Source organism: Anolis carolinensis, chromosome 1 (assembly GCF_035594765.1).
Source record: "Anolis carolinensis isolate JA03-04 chromosome 1, rAnoCar3.1.pri, whole genome shotgun sequence".
Classification (NCBI taxonomy): Eukaryota; Metazoa; Chordata; class Lepidosauria; order Squamata; family Dactyloidae; genus Anolis; species Anolis carolinensis.
The window spans coordinates 290,267,768-290,290,489 of record NC_085841.1 but is presented as its reverse complement, the minus strand read 5'-3'; the positions used below and the strand labels follow the sequence as shown (position 1 = coordinate 290,290,489).

The 22,722-nt window shown below is 37.5% G+C and overlaps 1 protein-coding gene across 4 annotated transcripts in view; it reads right to left on the bottom strand.

The window, feature by feature from the left end:
- The window catches only part of ano1 (anoctamin 1), a 147,904-nt gene that overhangs the window by 96,451 nt on the left and 28,731 nt on the right, over positions 1-22,722 (bottom strand). For all 4 annotated transcript variants that reach the window (XM_062967824.1, XM_062967825.1, XM_062967827.1 and 1 more), the window contains exon 2: positions 3,218-3,396. In XM_062967824.1, the coding sequence (XP_062823894.1) occupies positions 3,218-3,396 (179 nt within the window). The remainder of the gene's footprint in view (positions 1-3,217; positions 3,397-22,722) is intronic.

Below are 22,722 nucleotides of genomic sequence, written 5' to 3'. Positions count from 1 at the left end.
TTTCTTAATTAAACAAAGGACTCACAATGATTCCTTTATTAGGCTGTAAGCAGAAAGAAACTCATTGATGCTTCCAAGTTTACATGTGTGGTCTCTTTCTCTGCAGAGACCACTTTGCTACACATTTGACTGTAGTATAAAAACAGATGCTTCCTTCTGAGGGGGAAAAAGTATCTCGTGCTGTTTCTTGTGTGCCATTTCTCAAAGATGTCACAGCCTCCTGATCTGAGAAGTGTTATTCCCTCCAAATAGCTCTTAATAAATTCTACTGCACAAGTCTTTGCTGAAGTGACTAAATGCTTTCATAATGTGGAAAGAAGTAATTTGTGGCATTTAAAAAACTCGTGTCAGGTCACTGAAGATACATGAGGACTTTACTAAAGGCCAAACTAGATTTTATAAGGGATAAGGATCTGCCTAATACCATGTTTCTTTGATCTTCTTTTTAGCCTAAGACACAAAGAATGTGTGATGTGTATCACTGTGCTGTGGGTCTCTTTGCTCATCTGTCACATCAGTAGCTGGCAGGAGAAGCAGCAGGGAGATGGAGAGTCCTGAATATTATGAGAATTCTGATGTAACCTCTATGCCCTGAAGGCTTGGGTACTCATTTTTTTAAAATCACTTTTTATTTGTCATTTTAAAAATTAAGTGTTTTTAAATACATTTTAAATTACATAAATTTCAATTTAATTTATGATTCGTTCATTTATTTAATTGCATTTATTTTCTTATTGATAGGTAGGTCTTATTCTTACCCTTAGAATGTGTTTTCCATTCAAATGGCACATTCTCACCCTCCCCAAGTTTTGTACAATTTCTTCAAAGTATCAGACCTGTTACCTTTGAGAAAGATGGGAATAAGGATTCTCATTTTAAAATAAATAATGTTATGACGGTCCCAATGAGCTGCATGTCTCCTGATGATTTCTGGATTCTTAATTCAAACTGCTTTACATTTGCAGATACTCCACTATCTGTTTAAAAGATGAGACCTAACAAATTTGGGATTGATGGAGAAATGGGTTCTCATCTCACAGGCAATAAAATAGGTATAAAGTAATAGCCTGTCATCTAAACTAAATACGAGTTTTCCAATGAGTCAGCTGTCAGTTTCATTTACTTTTTCTATTCCTTTTCCTCTGTTTCTTCTCCTGCTTTTGGAACCTTTCTGTGATCTTTACAAGTTTTTCTAAACAGCACTTTTGAATCCATCAACTTGACCTCTTTTCTCTCTCTTCTTTCCACTTCTTATAACCTCTCAGTGTCCTGTACATGCTGTTCCACAATGTTTCAACTCTCATCCTACTTAAACATTAGCGAAACAATGGGAAAGCAAAAGTTTTTTTCACTAGTGTCATTAGTGTCCTTTAAACTGTCAATCTTCTCAAAAACCTGTGCTTCAGACAAAGATGTTCATTCACTATACTGGTGCTGGAGTGGTGTTATAAATAAACCCAGTTCTTACAATATGTATAATTTTTTTTGTATCGGGAGCAAACTGAGAAAGCACAAGTCACTTCTGGTGTGAGAGAAGGACGTTGCCCGGGGATGCCCGGATGTTTGATGTTCTACCATCCTGTGGGAGGCTTCTCTCATGTCCCCACATGGGAAGCTGGAGCTAACAGACGGGGGCTCACCCCGCTCCCCGGATTTAAAATGCCCACCTTTTGGTCAGCAGTCCTGCCAGCACAAGGGTTTAACCCATTGCACCACCGGGGGCTCCTGCGATGTATGATGAAAACTGTTTTTTCTTGATAAAGACACATCAATTTACTACCATATTTTTGTCATGTTTCTTACAAACTCACCAGCAGGTAAAACAATAAATCATTTCATTTTTACCATTTTCATCACAGGAATAACAGGTAGGAGTACTCTTTCAAAGAACTAATTGTAATATGACACATATTTCCATGGTAGCTGCATACCATTATGATCCACAGTACTGATTTTGATAGCTAGAATATATATTCAGTTAAGGCTTATAAGCAGACTAGTGTTGTTGTGGTTTTAAATTGCTATTCCAGACTGTCACTCCAACACAGAAATATCTTAATATGACTGATAAAGGGTATAACCCCAAGAAATGAGTCTTGGGGATGTTGTGTGTTTACCCTATAACACAATGACATTTTATTAATTCAAATGGCAATTTCTATTGCAATAATAATAACATGAAAATAAATGTCTATTTCTAGTTCATAGTTCAACAGCAAAAACTGATTCCATGTGTTTTCATCTTTCTACCTCTTTATCAGTAATGTTTTCAACCAGCTGATCAATGACAGTGTATGGTGTTATTATCAACATTGCTTTGTAAGTGGCTTCTGTAGTTTGTTCACATATTTTTAAGTTTGAACTTATTTTTCTATTTCATTTCACTCTGACTTTACTACATGTATACACACAAATACACAGATATATTATTCAAGTTAAAACTTAACAAAACTTGGGATAATAAATAGATTAACATGTCACAAAGCTCTTTTGGTTTTGCCAGAAAACATTAACATAGCTTCCTCTCTGGAAACCGGCAATACATTCTGCACCTTATGATGTTGGAGCTTTTCACTTTCTTTTAGTAGACAGGAGACAGAGACTTTATAATAGGAGAAAAAAGATAAATTCTCCCATCTTATATCTTTATCAAGGGAAGCTCCACCATCAGATGTCCTCTATATTAAGAACTGTACCTAATTCTGCATTAGGTACAATGTGAGTTTGTGGGTTTGTACACACTTGCAAAATATTGCTATTTTATTCCCAAATAATATTTGGGAACAGTTGCCTTAAGGGTATTTTTGACAGAAAGGCAAATGTTTTAATACAATATCAATAAATATTCTCTTGAAAATTCAAGCAAAAGCAGTGAGTAAAAAAAAATGGAGAAACTGCCTATTTATTTTATAATGCAAATAAGTGCAGTGTATGGGTTTACATCTGTTCCCATACAGGTGTAAAAAGACATTTTGTCTTTGAAACATCTTTGATGAGAATGGAAGCTTCTCATTAGGTCTCATAAGGCAATGAGAAGTTTTAAAGGTTTTTTTTAAAAAATGATTATGTTTCAAGAAACAGCTTTGCTTTTGGCATACAGTGGGACACATAACCATAACCATTGGCTATAAAGGGATGGAGAACACAGGTGAAGTGCCCTGAAATGCCCACATATGCCAATAAAGAGGGGGCAAAGGCCTTTAGCTCCTCTACTCACCGTACTTTCTGTGCGAACATATCCTATATCTTCAATAGCTCTGATGTTGATAATGTGGATTCCCTTCTCCTCCGGAGGGAAACTGGAGTATTTGTCATTCACTCTCATTGTTGTTTCATGAGCAGCGTCTCCAAAATCTTCTGGCAGAAACTCCACCCCATTAAATGTACCATCCGTGTCTACCAAAGAGAGAGAGAGGGAGAGAGAGAGAGAGAGAGAGAGAGAGAAAGAAAGAGAGAACAGGTTGGTTTAAAGCCTGTTATTGCACCTCATATCCAGTCTCACAGGCGACTCAACATTCCAGCCTGCATCTGCCCCTTGTCTTTTGTCTTCCCTCCCCTTTGTACGTCCCTCCTGACAGCTTTGCCTTATGCTCCCCTGGCTCCGTTTCGAGCACCTGTATATTTTCCCCAAGTTCCTGCTTGAGAATGGCTTTGTTCATTCACACTGCAAGAAAGGATTCTGTGTTTCAGGATCACAGGGATCGATGGACTCTTCCAAACTGTACTCAGAGACAGAGTGAACTGAACCATAGCTTCTGCAGACTTATTATGATCTATACCACAAATAAATTGCATGATCATAACATAATAAAATATAATTTAAAACTGACACACAGTTACATATCTGTACAGCATTGTCATAGCAATACCCATGTATAACAATAATTTTATAATAGAAACAAAATGTTTATAATCAAATGGTAGTGTGATTACATTGGCAAAAATGAGATGGGGGCTTAGGTTGTAAGGTTTAACTAGTTAGTAAGCAGTAAATTGGTCAAAAATGCATAACGTTTTGCAACTTTTGTATGTGTGAAAACCATTGCATGTCGGATCACAGGAATCAGGAACCTGCACAAATAATGTATCTCAAATCCCTTGACCTGTGATATATAAGATAATTTAGCAGGCTCAATGAACACTGTTTCATTTAAAACCTTTTAGTACCATAGAACCATTCTGGAAAACTTAGAAAATGCTCAAAGAAACTGCTTCAATCAAGGGAGATGAGTATCACCATCATCATCATCATCATCATTATCTCTAGGTTTTCAGCATGAATTTTTGGCAGATGCTGATCACAGAATCATGGTGGAAGCCTAGAGAAAATACCTCTCTATGCATTTTCCAGGTCCTCCAGGCTGATTCTATGATTTGAAACATCTGGAAGGTTTCTAAATTATGCAAAATTATACTATATGACAAAGGGACATATAGGTGTATTGTGGTGTGTAAATATAACCAGCTCTCGCATTCACTGGGCTTAGGGGCACAGAACCCCCATGAAAGTGAAAACTGTCAAAGTGCTTTTTTTTTTAATCTGAGAGAACAATTTTTGGAATCCTACAGCACAACTATGTGGTAGAATTGCACTGGACATTACAGAGATTCCTAAGAGAGGGGTTCTCCCTAGGAGTCTTTAGGTCCTCCAGCATGATTCTGGCAGAAGTTGATCATAGCATTGCACCAGAGGACATAGAAATTCCTAGAGAGAACACTGTAATCAAATCAAATGTCAAACCTGCAAATGTTGTACACATTATCACATGTTAAAAATAGATATGCATTACATTTTTTTTGGGTAATGTTTGCTCTGATTTTTGCAGTTTCAAATCTAGGTGAAAGATCAATGATTCTCAAGGCAGTGTGATGGTGATTTTGCTCTGAACTTTGAAGGTGCTATCTGACCTTATGAATCCTAATCTCCAAACAGGTTCAGTACCTCAGATAGTTCTTTAAACCTGTTTGGAGACTGGGTTCATAAACTCAAGATACCACCTTCAAGGTCTGGATTGAAAAGTGAGGTAGATTCACTGCACCACCAGCCCAGAAGCTATCAGCTGCCAATGTGTAAGGTTTCATTGGAAACTTGCACCAATTGAAAATTTGTACTAGTGAAGTCATTCTAAAATTGCAGACTACTTATATCTTTTCTGTACAAAATTGTATTCTGTTTATTTGCTCCACATTTGATCTCTTAAATCTGTGTTTCCCAACCTGGGGGTCAGGACCCCTGGGGGGGGGGGTTGTGAGAGGATGTCAAGAAGATCGCCAAAGACCATCAGAAAACACATATTTCTGATAGTCTTAGGAATCTCTTTGGCAGAGAAGGCTGAATATCTCTTCGCCTACCCTTCTTTTCCTTTTTGGAAACAGTGAATCCTCCCTCCAAAAGCCCAATTTGCCCAATTCTATTGTTAGTAGGGTTCAAGAGGCTCTTTGATTGTAGGTGTACAATAAATCCCAGCAACTACAACTCCCAAATGTTGAGGTCTATTTTCTGCAAACTCCACCAGTGTTCACATTTGGGCATATTGCGTATTGGTGCCAAGTTTTGTCCAGATCCATTATTGTTTGAGTCCACAGTGCTGTCTGGATGTAAGTGAACTACAACTCCAAAACTCAAGGGAAATACCCACCAAACCCTTCCAGTACTTTCTGTTAGTCATGGGAGTTCTGTGTGATAAGTTTGGTTCAATTCCATCATTGGTGGAGTTTAGAATGCTCTTTGATTGATGGTGAACTACAACTCCCAAATGACAAAATCAGCCCCCCACCCCAACAGTATTGGGTATTTGTGTCAAATTTGGTCCAGAGAATGAAAATACATCCTGCATATCAGATATTTTCATTATGATTCATAACAGTAGCAAAATTATAGTTACGTAAATAATTTTATGGTTGGGAGTCACCACAACATGAGGAACTATAATAAGGAGTTACGGCATTAGGAAGGTTGAGAACCACTGTAGACTTAAATGGAAGAAGGCACACTTTCCAAAACTTGAACAAAATGCCCTCTCTCTCTCTCTCTCTCTCTCTCTCTCTCTCTATATATATATATATATATATATATATTGCTTGGAAGGAAAAGGAGAGAGATTTTATGTTCAAAAGAAGCAGTTACATAAAGAAGAAATCATTAAAAGATTCCTCAATAATTGCACTTATAAAGTTCATGTTTAAGTAACCAATTTATAAAATTATCAAAGATTTAGCTCTATTAGTGTATTACAGCAAAGATGGAAGAAATAGCCTTGTGGAACCTTAAAGTCTAACAAATGTTTATTATGGTATAAATGTTAAAGGACTCCAGCTCATATTTGATGAAGTGGGCTGTAATCTACATAAGGCTATGTGAATATAAAATGCATTCATCTTTAAGGGTGCCGTAAGGCTGTTAATTTGAAGGAGTAGAGGAATGGGTTGGGACTCTGTTCAGATGATTCAGTTCAATTGTGTAATATCAAACAATGGCCCATCTGTCACTAGATTCACCTGGGCCCCTGGTGTCATGAGCCTTGGCAATGTGTGACATAAGGCAGAACAAACACACTAGCATAATAGACAAGGAACCATAAAACTGGTTTGTTATGGTTAGCAGGAAATGTAAATACTTCAGTAATACAAGCTTTTGCTTTATGATAGAACTGCTGCACTTCAAATGAATTTAGTATTAGGCAAGCTGCAAGGAAGTCATTCAGACCTCAATATCTGTGTAATCAAAAGAAAATATAATTACTGGTGCCATGTGTAAGACTGATACCAAGCATTCTCATTCCCAAAACATATGGAGTCTGGTACAGTAAAACAAGATCTCAGTTCTTTGTCACGTACCATGGACCCTCTGGATCTGCAGGCCCTGGATCTATGGTTTTCAGTGACCATGAAACACCCCATCTTATTAAATGGACACACTGAAATGTGTGCATTTACAGCCAACAACAATAATAATAATACAGCCCAACCCCAAACAATTCTTGATGTCTTGGTTTTTAGGCCTGTTCCTGAAGTTATTTGAGGAGCTGATTCAAAAAATTGCATGGGATAAACCTCATCGGCTCTAGTTTGGTTTTCTATAGGCAAGCTGGTGGCAACTGGTATATGGCATATGCTATGTATCTCAGAAACCAGAGCTGATAGGTGAAAACGGGTGCCATTTTTGGAATCAGCAGGTTAAATATATTCAGAATCAGGTCTGTCATTTGAGGCACCAATATATGTATTTGCTAGTGTCATTTTTATTTGTTTTCCACCTCTCCTTACAGCTCGAGGTGGGTTACAACACAGTAAAAACACATTACTCTAAAATACATAATATGAGGTATGCTAACCCATTTTTTTTTCATATCCACATGTGATCCCAGAACCAGCCCACACGTATATGTTGAGCTCGCTGCATTTTTAGACTGTATTGACCTTTTGCTCTACCTGAGGAGTTGTTTGACATCCATTCTATCAGGTTGTAACAGAAGAAGAGATAGGAAACAAGACCACTCCAATAGTTTAGTTGAGAAAGTAACAATTGTTGGCTCCATTACAACCACTGTATCTCTATTACATATGGCTATTGTAAGAACCATATGACATATAGAATTGGTGCTTGGGTATTTCTGTTTCCTTCTCCCTCCTCGTCTTCTTTTCCTTTTGTGCCTTTAAATATATATGTATAACAGAAATTTGAGAGAAGGGACTGTATTGCTTTTATTGATCTGTAAATGTAAGCTACTCTAGATGTGAAGAGCCTTTTTGGCTAAATACCCAGGCTGCGTTTAGAGACAATGCTAAATTGTAGTTTAGACTAATGCATGAATGAATGTTGTGCTTTTCAGCTCTTATCTAATGATCTAATCAAGAAGAAGAATCCAAAAGCTTTTCTTTTTGGTTATATTTATATCCACATAAGCAATCTAAAAACCAGAATACCACCGTGATAGACTATTTAGGGTATCAGCTTGCCCGATGGCAAGTGGCCCCCCTTAAACATTAGGCAATATGTTAGTAGCTTGAACATGTAACAGAAGTTCCAATATGATTTCTGTATGCAAATAAAATTGACATTGTATTTCTATTTTAATAATTATCATTGTACCTTTTCCCACAATTTAATAAAAATAAACGATAGCTTTATAGTTGTGGGTGGGGCCCTCTGTGTGTCCTGGTAACCAATATCTGCCACTGGAAGTCCACATAAAACACAAGATCAAAATCGCAAATTCGTGATTGTATAAAAGTATACATGTTTGATAGACTACGATAAAACAAGATCAACTACACCAACAAATAATAAAAGAAAGTACAATAAAATCCTTGTTTCCTGAAAGTTTATGCAAACGAACACTTTGACTTGGTACCTAAAACACATGAGGATAGGGGATAAATGGATCTCCACTAAAAGGGTATTCTGAAACTACAATGCCACCACTGAAAAGGCCCTCTCTCTCTGCTACTTTAGGGCATCACAGACAGAGTTGACATTAAAAACAGCTCATTATGTTCTCAAAGCCTAGAGGAACTTCCATTAAGACTATGATTAGTGGAACAAAATTCATATTCATAGAATGCTTTTAGTTAGCCTGTAACAAAATGCACAGTCTTGAACATTGCAGATTAAATGGCAGTGTTCTTGGGAATAGGTCTCATAAATCAGGATTTCCTGTGAATCTAAACTGAAGGTATTTACGATACACAAACTTATATGTCCATCAAGGATATCAGTACATGATATACTCATCAAGATAATAATAATAATAATAATAATAATAATAATAATAATAATAATAATAATAATAATACTTTATTTTTCTATCCAGCCACCATCTCCCCGGAGGGACTCGGGGCAGCTAACATAGGGCGGAGCCCAACATAGAAACAAAGAATAACAAATTAAAACACATATCAATAACTAAAAACAGTAGTACAACAATCAGGTAAAATAATCAGTTAAAAACATTAAAAAGTAAAGGTTTCCCCTGACGTTAAGTCCAGTCATGTCTGACTCTGGGGGTTGGTGCTCATCTCCATTTCTAAGCCGAAGAGGCGGCATTGTCCGTAGACACCTCCAAGGTCATGTGGCCGGCATGACTGCATGGAGAGCCGTTACCTTCCCGCCGGAGCAGTACCTAATAATATCAATAATATCAACATCACCACTATGAATAAAAGGGTACGATCACAAGAAATACATAATTCCAAGGGCTTTTGATAAAGTGCAAAGTGTCAGGGAGACGGCTGGGATAATAAATGTTATAATGCTTATTAGAGATATTCTAATATTTTTCTTCCCGATCAGGATGAGAATCAAATTCAATTTGGCAGCTCTGGAAGTTCTGATGATACAGCTATGCAGACCGTTTGCAATTAATGTTATCCACTTGAGTTAGTCTTCTCTTCACACTGCCCACAGGATCCAGCTAGGAATACAAGAATGGACATGTTCTACTTAAGCTTTTAAAAAATCAGGGCAATTTGTGATAAGTGACAAAATAGTCCATTTAAGAAGTATATACATGTTTTTAAATTATGACGTGGCACAAATATGTGTGTTTCTGCATGGCAGGGGACTGATCTGGGTGGTTCTTGTGGTCTGTTCCAACCCCATGATTCTAAATGGATAGTACAATTGTAATTTTGGACATAAAATCATAGTGATCCATTTATATAATCAATCCCCTCCACAGATGTCTAGCTGATGGTGCATTTTCCAAGATAACTGTCATCTCTTCAACTATAACTGTAAGTGTGTGCTTCAAGGGCACCATGTGCACCACAAAATGTACAGTGTCATGGAAAGAATGAGATGGTCTAAAAAGGATAGTGTTTGAATGATCAGATTAGACATGCATAACTTGCTTCTCAAATAACTTCTTTCCCATGAAACACAAATTATGGATGACTGCCAGACAAATCCAGTCATCCAATAACATTAACTAAGTATCCCTATGATTAAAGAAGGGACATTTCCTGGTTCTTGTTTCTTTGGTGAGAACTTCCATTAAGGGTTCAAGTCCCAATGAATAATTGCCACTATCAATAGCTCTCCTTTCCAACAAGTTGTACTTTATGCCAGCTCAGCAGTAGAAGGAAGAAGAAATAAACAGATGTAGAAAAGTTATGAACATCTACAGTGACTGTGCCAAATCACATTTTCTGATTTTAATCATGGAAATAGAACTCCAATTTGTCCAAGCTAATCTTCTAAATTCATACAGAAATGGTAGAGTCACAACTGAATCCTTTCATCAGTTCTTCAGGGACTTCACTGAATTTTGGATGTAAACAAGAAAAGGGAATAGCCTAAAAATAGTTCATTTTTGGCAATTGTTCTACACTCCAACGTAATTCACTTTCTAAACCACACTAGTGTTACTTTGAATATTAAATCCACAAAATTCAATATTCTAGGAATTCTTTTTATTTATATATATGGTCAGGATTGTCAATAACCATCCTCATCTGGTGATTTTAAATTCGTGCAATGCTGATGCAGTGGAAAAACTGTACCTGCGTCTATGTTGGCAAATTCCTACACCATTTGAGCTGGCTGTAATACATATGATAGGGGTGCATGACATAGTGAAGATACCATGCCTTGGTGCATATCTACTGAGTAAGTAACTACAAATCCATGATGACACAGGCACAAGTTAATATTATGTTAACAAATAACCAGGGAGCACAATAGTAAATGATAAACTCAATCAAGGGAAAATGTCCTGGTAGGGGGAAGAGTTTTTGCCCGAGTGACGCAAACAGTAGGAGTGACGCAAATATCTGAGTAGAATTTAAATGCCCAAAATATCTGGATCCAAATGATGAACTCCCTGAAAACCAGTTTAGTGTAATTACAATAGCTAGGCTAATACAGGTCCTAGTTGCTGCATATGGTTGCCACATGGCTGGAAATTCACAACTGATGTCATTGCTGTTATCTATTCATTTCTCTATATGCCCAATCACCTCTACCTCTCAACTGCAACTTCATCTTCATTCTTGCTACTCTTTCAAACTGCTTCCAATCTCTGCTTTATACTCAATGAGTCTTTAGATAAATTACTGCTTTCTGTATTTTACACTGTACCCCAAAGAACCTCTCCATATTCTGAAAATCACCACATCATCAAGCAGATCTATCTATCTCGATCCAGGTTCTGAATTCTGTACTCTGTTTAGCCTACCTTCCAGATGAAAGAGCAGGAACAACGATTTGCCAACAACGTGGTTCTCAAAAAAAAAGCTGGGTAATCCAATATTACGATATTATATAAATGAACTGCTTTATATTGACAGAGCATGGGTTCCTCTAGCCAAGCATACACTACTCTGACAAAGACAAATCTCCAGCCCTCTCTCAGCTTCAAAACCTCAAAAGCTGTAACAGGAGATATCAGGAATTAAAACTGGGACCTTAACCATGTAGAGCATGTTGTCAATAACACTGCAGCAGGAGGCAGTGTTCATATTAAAACAACTTCCGTATTAGTCAGTTGCAGAATAAACAACAAGGTGTCTTGAAGCACCTCAAAGATTAACAAGTTTCATTTGGCATCACAATTTAGAAGAATATAGCCCAGGCTATAGACCAGGGGTCCTCAAACTTTTGAAGCAGAGGGCCGGTCCACTATCTTTCAGACTGTTGAGGGGCCGAATTATCTTTTGGAAAAAAAAATACGAACAAATTCCTATGCATACTGCACATGTCTTATTTGTAGTGCAACAACAACAACGAAAGAATAATACAATATTTAAAAATGAAAACAATTTTAACCAACATAAACCTATCAGGATTTCAATGGGAAGTGTGGGCCTGCTTCTGGCCAATGAGATAGTTAAGTTAATTAGGACTGTTGTTGTTGTGTGCCTCCAAGTCATTTCAGACTTTGGCCAAGCCTAAGTCTAAAATTAATTATTTATTTACTGCATTTATTTACTAAATTTATATCCCACCCTTCTCACCCCGAAGGGGACTCAGAGCAGCTGTATGTACATACAATACATTATATTATTAGCATAGCACAATATTAGCATTATATATTTATATAGTGAACTACACCACTATACTATTATATAATATGTAATATATAACATATAATTAATATTATTATATGGTATTATTATTAGTAGTAGTAGTAGTATATTGTATAACATAATATTATTATCAATATTATATGTATATACAATATATTATTAAAATGGATATAAAAATATTATATTACAAAACTGAGGGCGGGGGCCAGGTAAATGATCTTGGGAGGGCCGCATCCGGCCCCCGGGCCTTAGTTTGGGGACCCCTGCTATAGACCATGAAAGCTTATGACAAACAGTTTCAGTCTTTGAATATACTTCAACTTGCAATACTCATGACATCTACACTAAATTCAAAGGCAAGGAAGGAAGCAAACCAAGAACAAATTAAAACAGTAATATAAAGTTAGTCTATTATATGTAAACAGTTTCAAATAACAAATGTCTGGTTCTTCAGTTCCTTTCTATTTAGAACAGAACACTGATCCAATTTTTTCCTCACACTTTGACTGTGGCTAGTCCTAAATACTTATTTTCAGTTTAAGAACAAAACGTCTAAAATGTTATAAGAACAAAACAGCCGAGAAAGTACATTTGAAGAGTCAAATATTGTTGTATTTTTTGAGTTTTGTCCTGGTAGTATGCTAGTAGTTGCACAACAGTAAATAAATATCAATATTATTTAGTACAAAGGAGGGCAATTGTACTGGATTGCATGCAAAATTGAAACAGGAACTCGCTTTTTGGCTTATGGAGATGTTCCAGCTGATCCAGAAGTGGTTCAGCTGATCCAGAGGTGATTCCATAATACTTCTGGTTTGGTTCCGGTAGAATGTTTATAGGATTTTGTGGAAGCAGTGGGAGGAAAAAAGACGTACTTCCACAATTTTAAAATCTGTAGAGGTATTAGAGTGTTGTGGAAAGTCTGCGAAATAGGAGCTCCCTTTCCTTACCCTTAGCTCTGGCTTAGACACAGAAACATCGATTCAACTGTGGTGCCTTTCAAGGAATAAAAACTCCACACAAATATTCATACAAGATAAACAACTATTAATTCCTTCTGTACAGAATCATATAATTTTGTGCATTTGCAGAAGTCATTAAATGTAGAAAATCAGAAAATGATAAAAGTAGAATGTTAATTAATTCTCTCAATATATTTAAAGTATACAGAAGAGGAAGGAGAGGCACATTAGCCACACTTGGATGGATGGCATCTGGAAGGCTTAGACTTGCAGAAGATGGTAAAAACAACAAAAAGGCTAAGCCTAAAGCAAGAACAAAAAAAATTGCAAGCATTCTCTGTCAAGCATTGATAGAGAGAACCAACTTCAAGTTTTTTTTTGCAGCAATCTTAAACAGTTTGAATATACGATAAAAGATGGAATTTTGTTCAGACTGTTATAAATTGCACAAATGATATACAGAGGGATTTCAATCCCAGCAGGAATGAGAAGAGAATGGTTAGCTACAAATTCAAGTTTACAAGACCAGATGAATTATATTTTAACATGTCAAAAGAGCTTATAAGTAATAGTTCAGAATTGTTGAGAAATCTTTAAAGATGTGTGAGGTGTAGGCAGGGCTGTAGCCGGGGGGGGGGGGGGTTGTTAGGGGTTCAAACCCCCCTCTGAAATTTTTACTCATGAATTTTAACTGGTCAACCAACTCCCCAGGAGCCCCAGTGGCAAAGTGCATTAAAGCACTGAGCTGCAGACCGAAAGGTCCCAGGTTCAAGCCCCAGGAGCGGCGTGAACGGCCACTGTTAGCCCCAGCTTCTGCCAACCTAGCAGTTAGAAAACATGCCAATGTGGGTAGATCAATAGGTACCACTCCGGCGGGGAGGTAACGGCTCTCCATACAGTCATGCCGGCCACATGACCTTGGAGGTGTCTACGGACAACGCCGGCTCTTCGGCTTAGAAATGGAGATGAGCATCACACCTCAGAGTCAGACATGACTGGACTTAACATCAGGGGAAACCTTTACCTTTACCTTTAACCAACTCCCCATGCTAAGTCTATGAGATGCAAAAAAAATAAGTATCCCTCCAGAACTACAAGCACTATCTCAAGCAAATATTGACAGGCCTGTAGCGGGGGGGGGGGGGGGGGTGTCAACCCACCCCCGAATTTTTCAACCCCCTCCCCAATTTTTTTTCTGGCTACGGCCCTGGGTGTAGGTGTGCGATTGGGCAAAAAGGAAATACCAGTTAACTTTCAGTTGATATTGTGCTATTTTTTATTGAGCAGTTAATGCATTGATTACTAGGAACTAGTATAAGTTTATCAAGAAAATCAGATCTGATGAGCTCTCCTTGCTTCCTTCTTGTAGTCTGCTAGGTCACAGGAATGTTGTTGACACCATGTATCTTGCTTTCAGCAAGGCCTTTAACAAGTTACCATTACATAATTTTTAAACTTGAAGGCAGTATGTCAGTTGGATGCTAATTCTACAGAGAGGGGTAATTACGTTTTGTTATGAAATTACGTCAGGCAGAGAAAAGACCTTCACTAACAACGATATATGTGAAACGCATATGGGTATCTTACTACAGTAGAGTCTCGCTTATCCAACATAAATGGGCCGGTAGAATGTTGGATAAGTGAAAATGTTGGATAATAAGGAAGGATTAAGGAAAAGCCTATCAAATGTCAAATTACATTATGATTTTACAAATTAAGCACTAAAACATCATGTTTTTCTACAAATCGACAGAAAAAAGAGTTCAATACACAGTAACATTAAGTACTAATTACTGTATTTACACATTTAGCACCAGAACATCGCAATGTATTGAAAACACTGACTACAAAAATACTGACTACTAAAAGGCAGACTGCGTTGGATAATACATTAGCAATTATAGTATAGATTATATTATTTGTCTACAAAAAATATTAATTTAGAATACAGTACAATCATACCTGATTTCACTCATTCAGAAAAAAAGTAGGTGTCCCTCTATAATACCTATCTGTCTGTGTGTCTGTCTGCTGTCTTTCCTCCAGTATGAGACCTAAGGTGGCTCATAAATCAAACAAAATATAGATTAAAATGCCAACAACATGAACATGAAATGAAACATTGGTTACATGACTACTTGGAAGAGCTGTAGCTCAGTGTCATAACATATGCTTTAGTATTGTGAATGCATGATCTGAGTCAGCTCCTTGTGTTAGTGCAAACAACCACACAATTTATATGCAGTTTTCTTATTACCACTTCTTGAATTTTTTAAATAACCTTCAGAACATTTTATGCAAAACCTTTCTCCTACTCTTCTTCTTTTGTTTGGATAAGCATTTAATCTGCCTTGAAAGATATGAATAAATAAAATTGAAAACTCTGTAATAGTCCCAAACTTATGCTATAACCTAAGCGTATCCCTTGGCACAGAAGGTGACTGGGTAGCAGGTGGTTTCTTCTTATGTCTTCATTATTTTGACCTCTGTCAGGCATGACTTTCTGACTGTGATGCTACATATCTCCTTTCTCACAACTTTCCTTTCACCAGAACGAAAAATGGATTCAGTTCAGGGGATTGAGTTGCAATAGAACTAACAGCAAAAACTGATACTTGTTGGACTGGACTATTAAAGGAATGATTCCTCATGGACATAACTGCCACCTAGTTTTATCCCAGTGAAGGTAGGAGGCCTAAAGTTCTTCCCCTCTTAAATGAAAGGCAGAACTGGTGGGCAACAGCTGTTTTCTAAGTATCATGGTTGAAATGTATGTGGATAGATCAATGGCAGAATGCCCGGGTACATATGACAGATTCTCCTTTCCTGTTTGATGCCCTCTGGTTTGGCCTCTTGTGTCAGAGATCCCTTGGATTCGGCTAGAGGATTCCACTGGCAGTATCACATAAAGACATTTCAGGACTTGATTCATTAACAAAGGATTTATTATATGTGTGTGTAACTTTGAAGAACATCAGTGACCTCCATTGGATTTAAGTGCTTTTAGGCTTAGGGACAGTCCCACATATTTTCTCCTCCTGTGGAATTTGTACAGTGGAAACGGCTTGTAAATGTAACGTCTTCTGTACTCCAATTAGCCAGCATGGCCAATAGCCTGGTTGACTGTAGATTCTCAGAAATTGTAGTCTAAAAACCTAATTTTTCCAAGCTATGGAGGTGAACACATACTATGCACATAAAGTAACATCATGTAGATGTAAAAATGTATGTGTCTGAGACAAATTTGTACAATCGACCCTTTTTAAAAAAAGGGTATGTTGTGGGGTCCTTGTGTCACATTTAACACACCTGATGAAAAGGGTCACTTATAATTTTCCTCACCATATTAATTGGAGCTGAAATAAATAATATCAATGTATGAAAACACATTTTGTATTTTACAATAGGATACCATGGTGTAATCAAGATGAAACCACTCACATCTATGCCATTTTCAAAGTGTACATATCAGTAGCTATTTGAGAGTGATAAACCTGCAAAGGAATGGGTCCAATGACTGCTATCTTAAATGTACTGTTAAGTATACTAAGGGAACTACTGAAAACCATAGTAGGATATGTGTGGGTGAAAGTGTCATCCTCCAAATGTGGTTGGAGTGCAACTCCAATCAACTCTAGCTAGCATAGCTAACAGTAATGAAAATGAGAGTTGTAATTCCTAATATTTGGCATGCATACATTTCCCAGCCCATGGATCAGTGGGTTAAGCACACTTAAGAGTTTCCATTTAATGCTACCTGTGCTGACATCAGGAACAAGTACAGAAGTTTGCTCAGTTGTCTGGATCTGTAAAATGGGCTCTTACTGAAGATTAATGAGAAGTTGGCCAGAGAATTGACAGGAAGCCCCCTAAGGCCTTAAGTCCACTACTAGGGGTTGCAATTAAACTGACAGGAATTTAGCAAAGATTTTAATCTATTTCTGATATTCTTTGTATTGTATTTTCACTGACCCCAAACATTAGACAGTTAGATTAATGAAAAAAATAACATTTTCCTGGGCTGAAAATAGTCCGTAGTTTCACATGCCAAGTGTACACATTTCCCCATTCCACTTTCTCATTGATTACAATCAGTGTTGAAACTGCTCTAAGAACCAGCTTTCAATCCTTTAACAATTATTTAATTTATTATTATTACTCTTCGGCTGCCTGCAATGCCACAAACAGAAGAACCAGTTTAATATGTGGCATGCCTTATTCTTAAAGGACTGTATTTGTAAATAGACAAAAGCATATGAAGATTGGAAAAAGGGGTATTCTTATCAACCTTACGTTCATGTTCTGTAAACTGAACTACAGTAAGTTTAAGTGATTTTCCAGAACCATTCAGGAAATCTGTGGGAGCTAAGAGATGAACCCAGGATTGCATAATTCATCATGTTAGCGTATTTTGGTTACTTTAAACCCCCCCCCCTTCCTTATATTTCAGAACTGCCTTGCTGAAGTACATGGACTATATAATACATTTTAAAATGCTCAGCTGACATGATCCTTGTATATCAATTTAATCAATAAGAGAAACTGAGAAGGTAAAACAGATGACTCATTTCTGCCTGGAAGGTTTATGTGTTCTTCCAAGTATAGTGGGCCACCCGGATCTGTGGGCTCTGGATTCAAATTGTCCACCAACCATGGATCGTCATGCTCCATATTATCAAATGGCATGCTAATTGTGTGTGTTTGCACTGCCACCATTTAATGATATGTGGCATGATCATTTGTGTTTTTTTTCATATGAGGACCTAGAACCAAACCCTCATAGAAATGGTTAGACCACTGTTGCTTGTATCCACAGACCTAATTTCAATGGCTAGTCCCAACTACAGAAGACTCAATGAATAATGGGAATTTACTTAAGCATTCTCTTGATTCAAAGGCTCTACTTCACTTGGATAGCAACTGCATTTGGTTGACCTAATCTTAATAATAATAATAATAATATAATAATAATAAAACTTTATTTATATACTGCCCTATCTCCCGGATGGGACTTAGGGCGGTTTACAGTCATAAAAGCAACACAAACATTACATTAATGTTTGTCCTATTTCAGACCAGTGCTCTAGTTTCTTTATACCTTGCTGATCAGAACATTTTCATATATTGTGCAAAGCGTATTGAAAGACGGTATTAATAGTTGCATCATTCTACATTCCTCCTGCCTACTCCTTCTAGTTCGATACCCTTCAGGTAGATTTTCTGATTGTGGTAGTGACCTGCTTGGCTTCTTTCCCTGTGCAAACTTCAACACACAAGTGATTTATTGTATTATCGCCGATGAACAAGATGGCATATCACATGATAACCTGCTTAACAATCTGGTGAATAGTTTAAGTATCCAAGATGTTATTATTGCTACAAACACAGAAGAAGAATGTCTGATTAATATTAATAGGTGTATGGTTGGGACATTGCTATAATTAGCATTTGATTTCCATTTAATGATCCTTGGTGCTTTGGAGCTAAACCACCTGTTATGTGCAGACCCACAATTCTTTTCTGAAAGGAAAAGAGAAGAAAACTATGGGGAGGGTGGGATTTTTACATTGAATCTTATTGGTCAGAGAAGATATGAATAACTAGTTTATCTTTCTCTTGCCAGATGTTCATTTCACCCCAGGTGCATTCCCTCTCATTCAAGATATATTGTGAGGGGAAGCAAGTGCTTAGTGGGAGAGTAGGGATGAATAAAAGAGATGGGGGAATGATGGCAGATTTTAATTTTTTATTTTTAAAATTGGTATTACAACATTAATAGCAAACCTACTGTCTTATTTGGATAACCTACTTTATGACTGTCCTTATAGTAAAACAATATTCTGATTATTTTTTTTAAAAAAAACCCTTAATCTTCTATCGGTTGTGGTGGACATTGACCCATTATTAAGTCAAAAACCTGGGACACCAACAAATTTAATATTTCCCATTTTTTTGCTGTTTTCCTTCTTGGCAATCAAGCTTTTTATTGTCAATTTATCCACTACAGCAACTCACCAGGATGTATCCAGCCAGCATAGGAGAAATTACATCTCAAACTTCTAGCATCCAATTATTTTGCTTCTAGCAGATCCAATAGGTTTGAGATCATATCTTTATAGCAATTCGGTGGTTTTTTCCATCATACATGGAAAACATTAATGAAGATTCTGAGAAAATGATATTTTGTCTAATTAACCAGTTGATAATTTTGTCCTAAAAGCTAAAACTATAGGGGAAAACATCAACATATATTCCAAGGTACATATACTCCGAGAGTGTCTCTTGCACTCCGTGGTAGTGCAGTAGGTTAAACTACTAGCTGTAGGAAATCTGCTGACCAGAGAGTTGATAGTTCAAAGCTGCAAGTTGGGGTGAGAACCCGCTGTCAGCCCCAGCTTCTGCCAACATAGCAGTTCGAAAGCATGCAATGTGAGTAGATCAATAGGTACTGCCTTGGAGGGAAGGTAAAAGGACGCACCATGCTGTGATGTCTCATGGGCCTTGTAGTCCCGTTCCTAGTACTATTGTGGCAGACGAAGAGGAAAACATGGGATTTCCACCGGTTCAGCCAGAATCGGAGCCCCTGCACCTGGAGGATGTTTGCCCTCAAGAAGTCAGCCAAACAAGCCTTGGGCAGAATTCTCCCCCGTTTTCCCGGAGAGACAATTATAATAGAGATAGAGGAGCTAGGGAGGCGAATCGCCGGAGTGCCAGAATCGCAGCCAAACAATTAGCTGATTAGGTCTGCTTCCCTTGGGAAATTCTAAGGAGTCATGCATCTGGACAGAGTGGTTTCACTTCTAGTTCTCCAGGGAAAGTGTTCTTCTGGCGGGAAACGAGACCCTATTTAGGTGTTTTGCCGCGAAGGAAATCTTGCGGAGTCAACTCGTCAGCTTGAGGAGTGAGATCGTGTGTGGACTTAGTAATCCCAGTTCCTTGTTTCCCGGACCAAGTTCCAAGCCTGCCTTGCTTCACGTTTGACCGCGGACCTCGCCACGGACCTTGTTCTTGTTTGCCTCGTATCAAGTCTTGTTTCGCCAAGAATCTAGTTTGTTTTCCAGCCCTGTTGTCAAGCTTCAATGGACTAAAAGACCTTGTCATCTCCCCACACTATTGCTTGGCAAAGTGTGTGTTTCGGTTAATGGATTATAACTTTGGACTCTAATATCTCATATTGGACATTATTTTCCTGGACTATATTTGACCTTTCCTGAAAGGTCTACTTCTGAACTTTATTCTTCACTTGCTTTTATTGACTTTATATATTCCTAAAATAAAGATATTAGATAGAATCTGGCCTCTGCGCATGGTTATTGGTGTTCTGTAGCCTGGGTCCTGACACATGCAGACATGCCGACAACATGATTAGAAATATCAACGGACAACAGGTTCCTCAGCATAGAATAACAGAACAAGAGCATCTCCCCATGGCCAGAGTTGAGCATTGCCTCCAGATGATGGAGATGAAAGCCTTCTACACTGTCTGCGTATTGTATGTCGTTGTTGTTCACTGTGTAAAAGGCACTGAATATTTGCCTTATATGTGTATACTGTAATCCGCTTTGAGTCCCTCTGGGGACATAAAGCGGAATGTAAATAAAGTGTATTATTATTATTATTATTAATAATATTAGAATGCATTATTAATTTTGTGTAATCTAACTGTTGCTATACTCACCTCTGAAGTGAGCTAGTTACTAGTTTATTGGAGAAAGGGAGGCTTTGAACAAAGAACTAACAAAAAGAAAAAAGATTAAGCAGTCAGAGTCCATCAGCAGTTCTCCACCAAAAATATTCCTACTGATATTTTTTTCTCAGGATGAAAATATTATAAATAAAATTTCATAACTAAACCTAGCATCTAAATAATCCATATAAATCTAAATCAGATTCTTGAAACAACTCATTTGACCTCATGAAAGTCTAATAATTTAGAACAAAGCCAAATAATTACATTATTAACAACAAAAAGCAATTCACGAAGATGTTCCCCAGTACGAAGAATAAGAATACTAGCAGTCTAACAAGCAAACTATCCTGCAAATGAAGTGCCATAGCCACAAGTTACTAATAGATAACTGTGTATAATAGTGCAGCATCCCTTTTAAATTCATTAAACGATCTCATAGTGGGAGGAAAGATCCTTCTTTAGATTTCCTAAAATGTGTTTTTAAAAAAACTTGCCAACTTAACTAAAAACTAAAAAACAATACATAGGTATATGGAAAGCCATGCTACATTCTAAATACATTCTAGGTAGCATTGGTCCTTGCTGCTGTTCCTCAGATAAGGTGGGCTAAATGTTTGGAAAAGTTACTTTGATGGTTCCAACTCCCTCAAATCCCCCAGATAGCATGCTAAGAGAATCGTGGGAGCTCCTTTCAGATGGAAAAATAGTCAGATTTGCTGTAAGGCAAACTCGTATATTCCATTCCAGTCCACTCAAAGTTTGGAAATTTAATCCACCCAGAGCTTGGAAATATTATTTGGGAAAGGGGTTCATTTCTAAACTCTGGGTGGACTGGGATGGGGTGGAGGAATCTGCCTTACAGCAGATCTGACTTTTTAAATGACTGTTGGAAACTTCCCTGACTTGATTGTCTCCCAATGTCTCCTGGCCAGGGGAAACTGACCGAAGTAAAAGGTTGCTGCTGGTGAACAAATGAAGAGAGGGTCTCCAGTTCTGTTACTGAACAACCTTACCATGCACAGTTCTGAGCTGTACTATACTGTATTAATTTCAGCTCTTGCTCTTTTAAAGAATATGTTTTAAACATATTTAAATTCTGTTGTTAGCCTAAATATAGGGTGTGACCTGCAAATAAAGTACAGCTTCTATGTCCGTGGGACTGGCACCTATGATTTCATTTATCCACTTTTGACAAACGATGGCCTCTCTAGGCATTTTCTTAGTTATTCAGCACAACTCTATGGCATTCTTGGGTTAGAAGCCTCTCATTTCACTAGTTACCCATGATTTTATATATCCAAATGAAATTCAGGTTGAATATCTCAATTTTTGTTGACATGTGCTGACATTTACATTTGTTTTAATTTATGTCACTTGCTTTGAATCCCAGCTCAAATAATACTGTACTACTATTCCTGACCAAGTTATGAGACTGCACTCAAGTGTCCTGTAGTTTTGTTCTCAGCAGAAAACTAGTCATAGTGTTTACTATATACCTGAATGTGAAACTATACATCAAAACAAAACATAAAGGCATCAGAGGACTTCAGACCATGTTCCAGTAATAATAAGTGCTTATTGGCTTTCCATATGTGGAGGAAACAAGAGAGATGGAAATGAATGCTGCTATTTTCACACTAATCTTTCTCTCTAAGGCATCATTAAGTGCTGTTTCAGGCTGAATATCTGTCTGGGGAGGTTGACCTTCTGTTAACATCAAGCTGTCTTCTCTGTGATTATGTCATATTGTTGTTGTGTATCTTATTGCCTAAGGTGAACCTATCATAGGGTTTTCTGGGGATCTCACTCGCCCGTGGTCACTCGGTCAGTTTCTATGGCCAAGTGGGAAATCAAACCCTGCCTCCGAGAGTACAACACTCAAACTACTTGAGTGTAGCTATCTCACCTTCTCAACAAATGAAGCATACTTTACAGCTGAGGTGGTGTGTGGACCTTTGGCCTGAAATACTTTGTAAGCTGCCTTCACAAGCTTCCAATCCCTTGGGGAAAGATGGGAATGAATGAATAAATGAAAGGTACAGC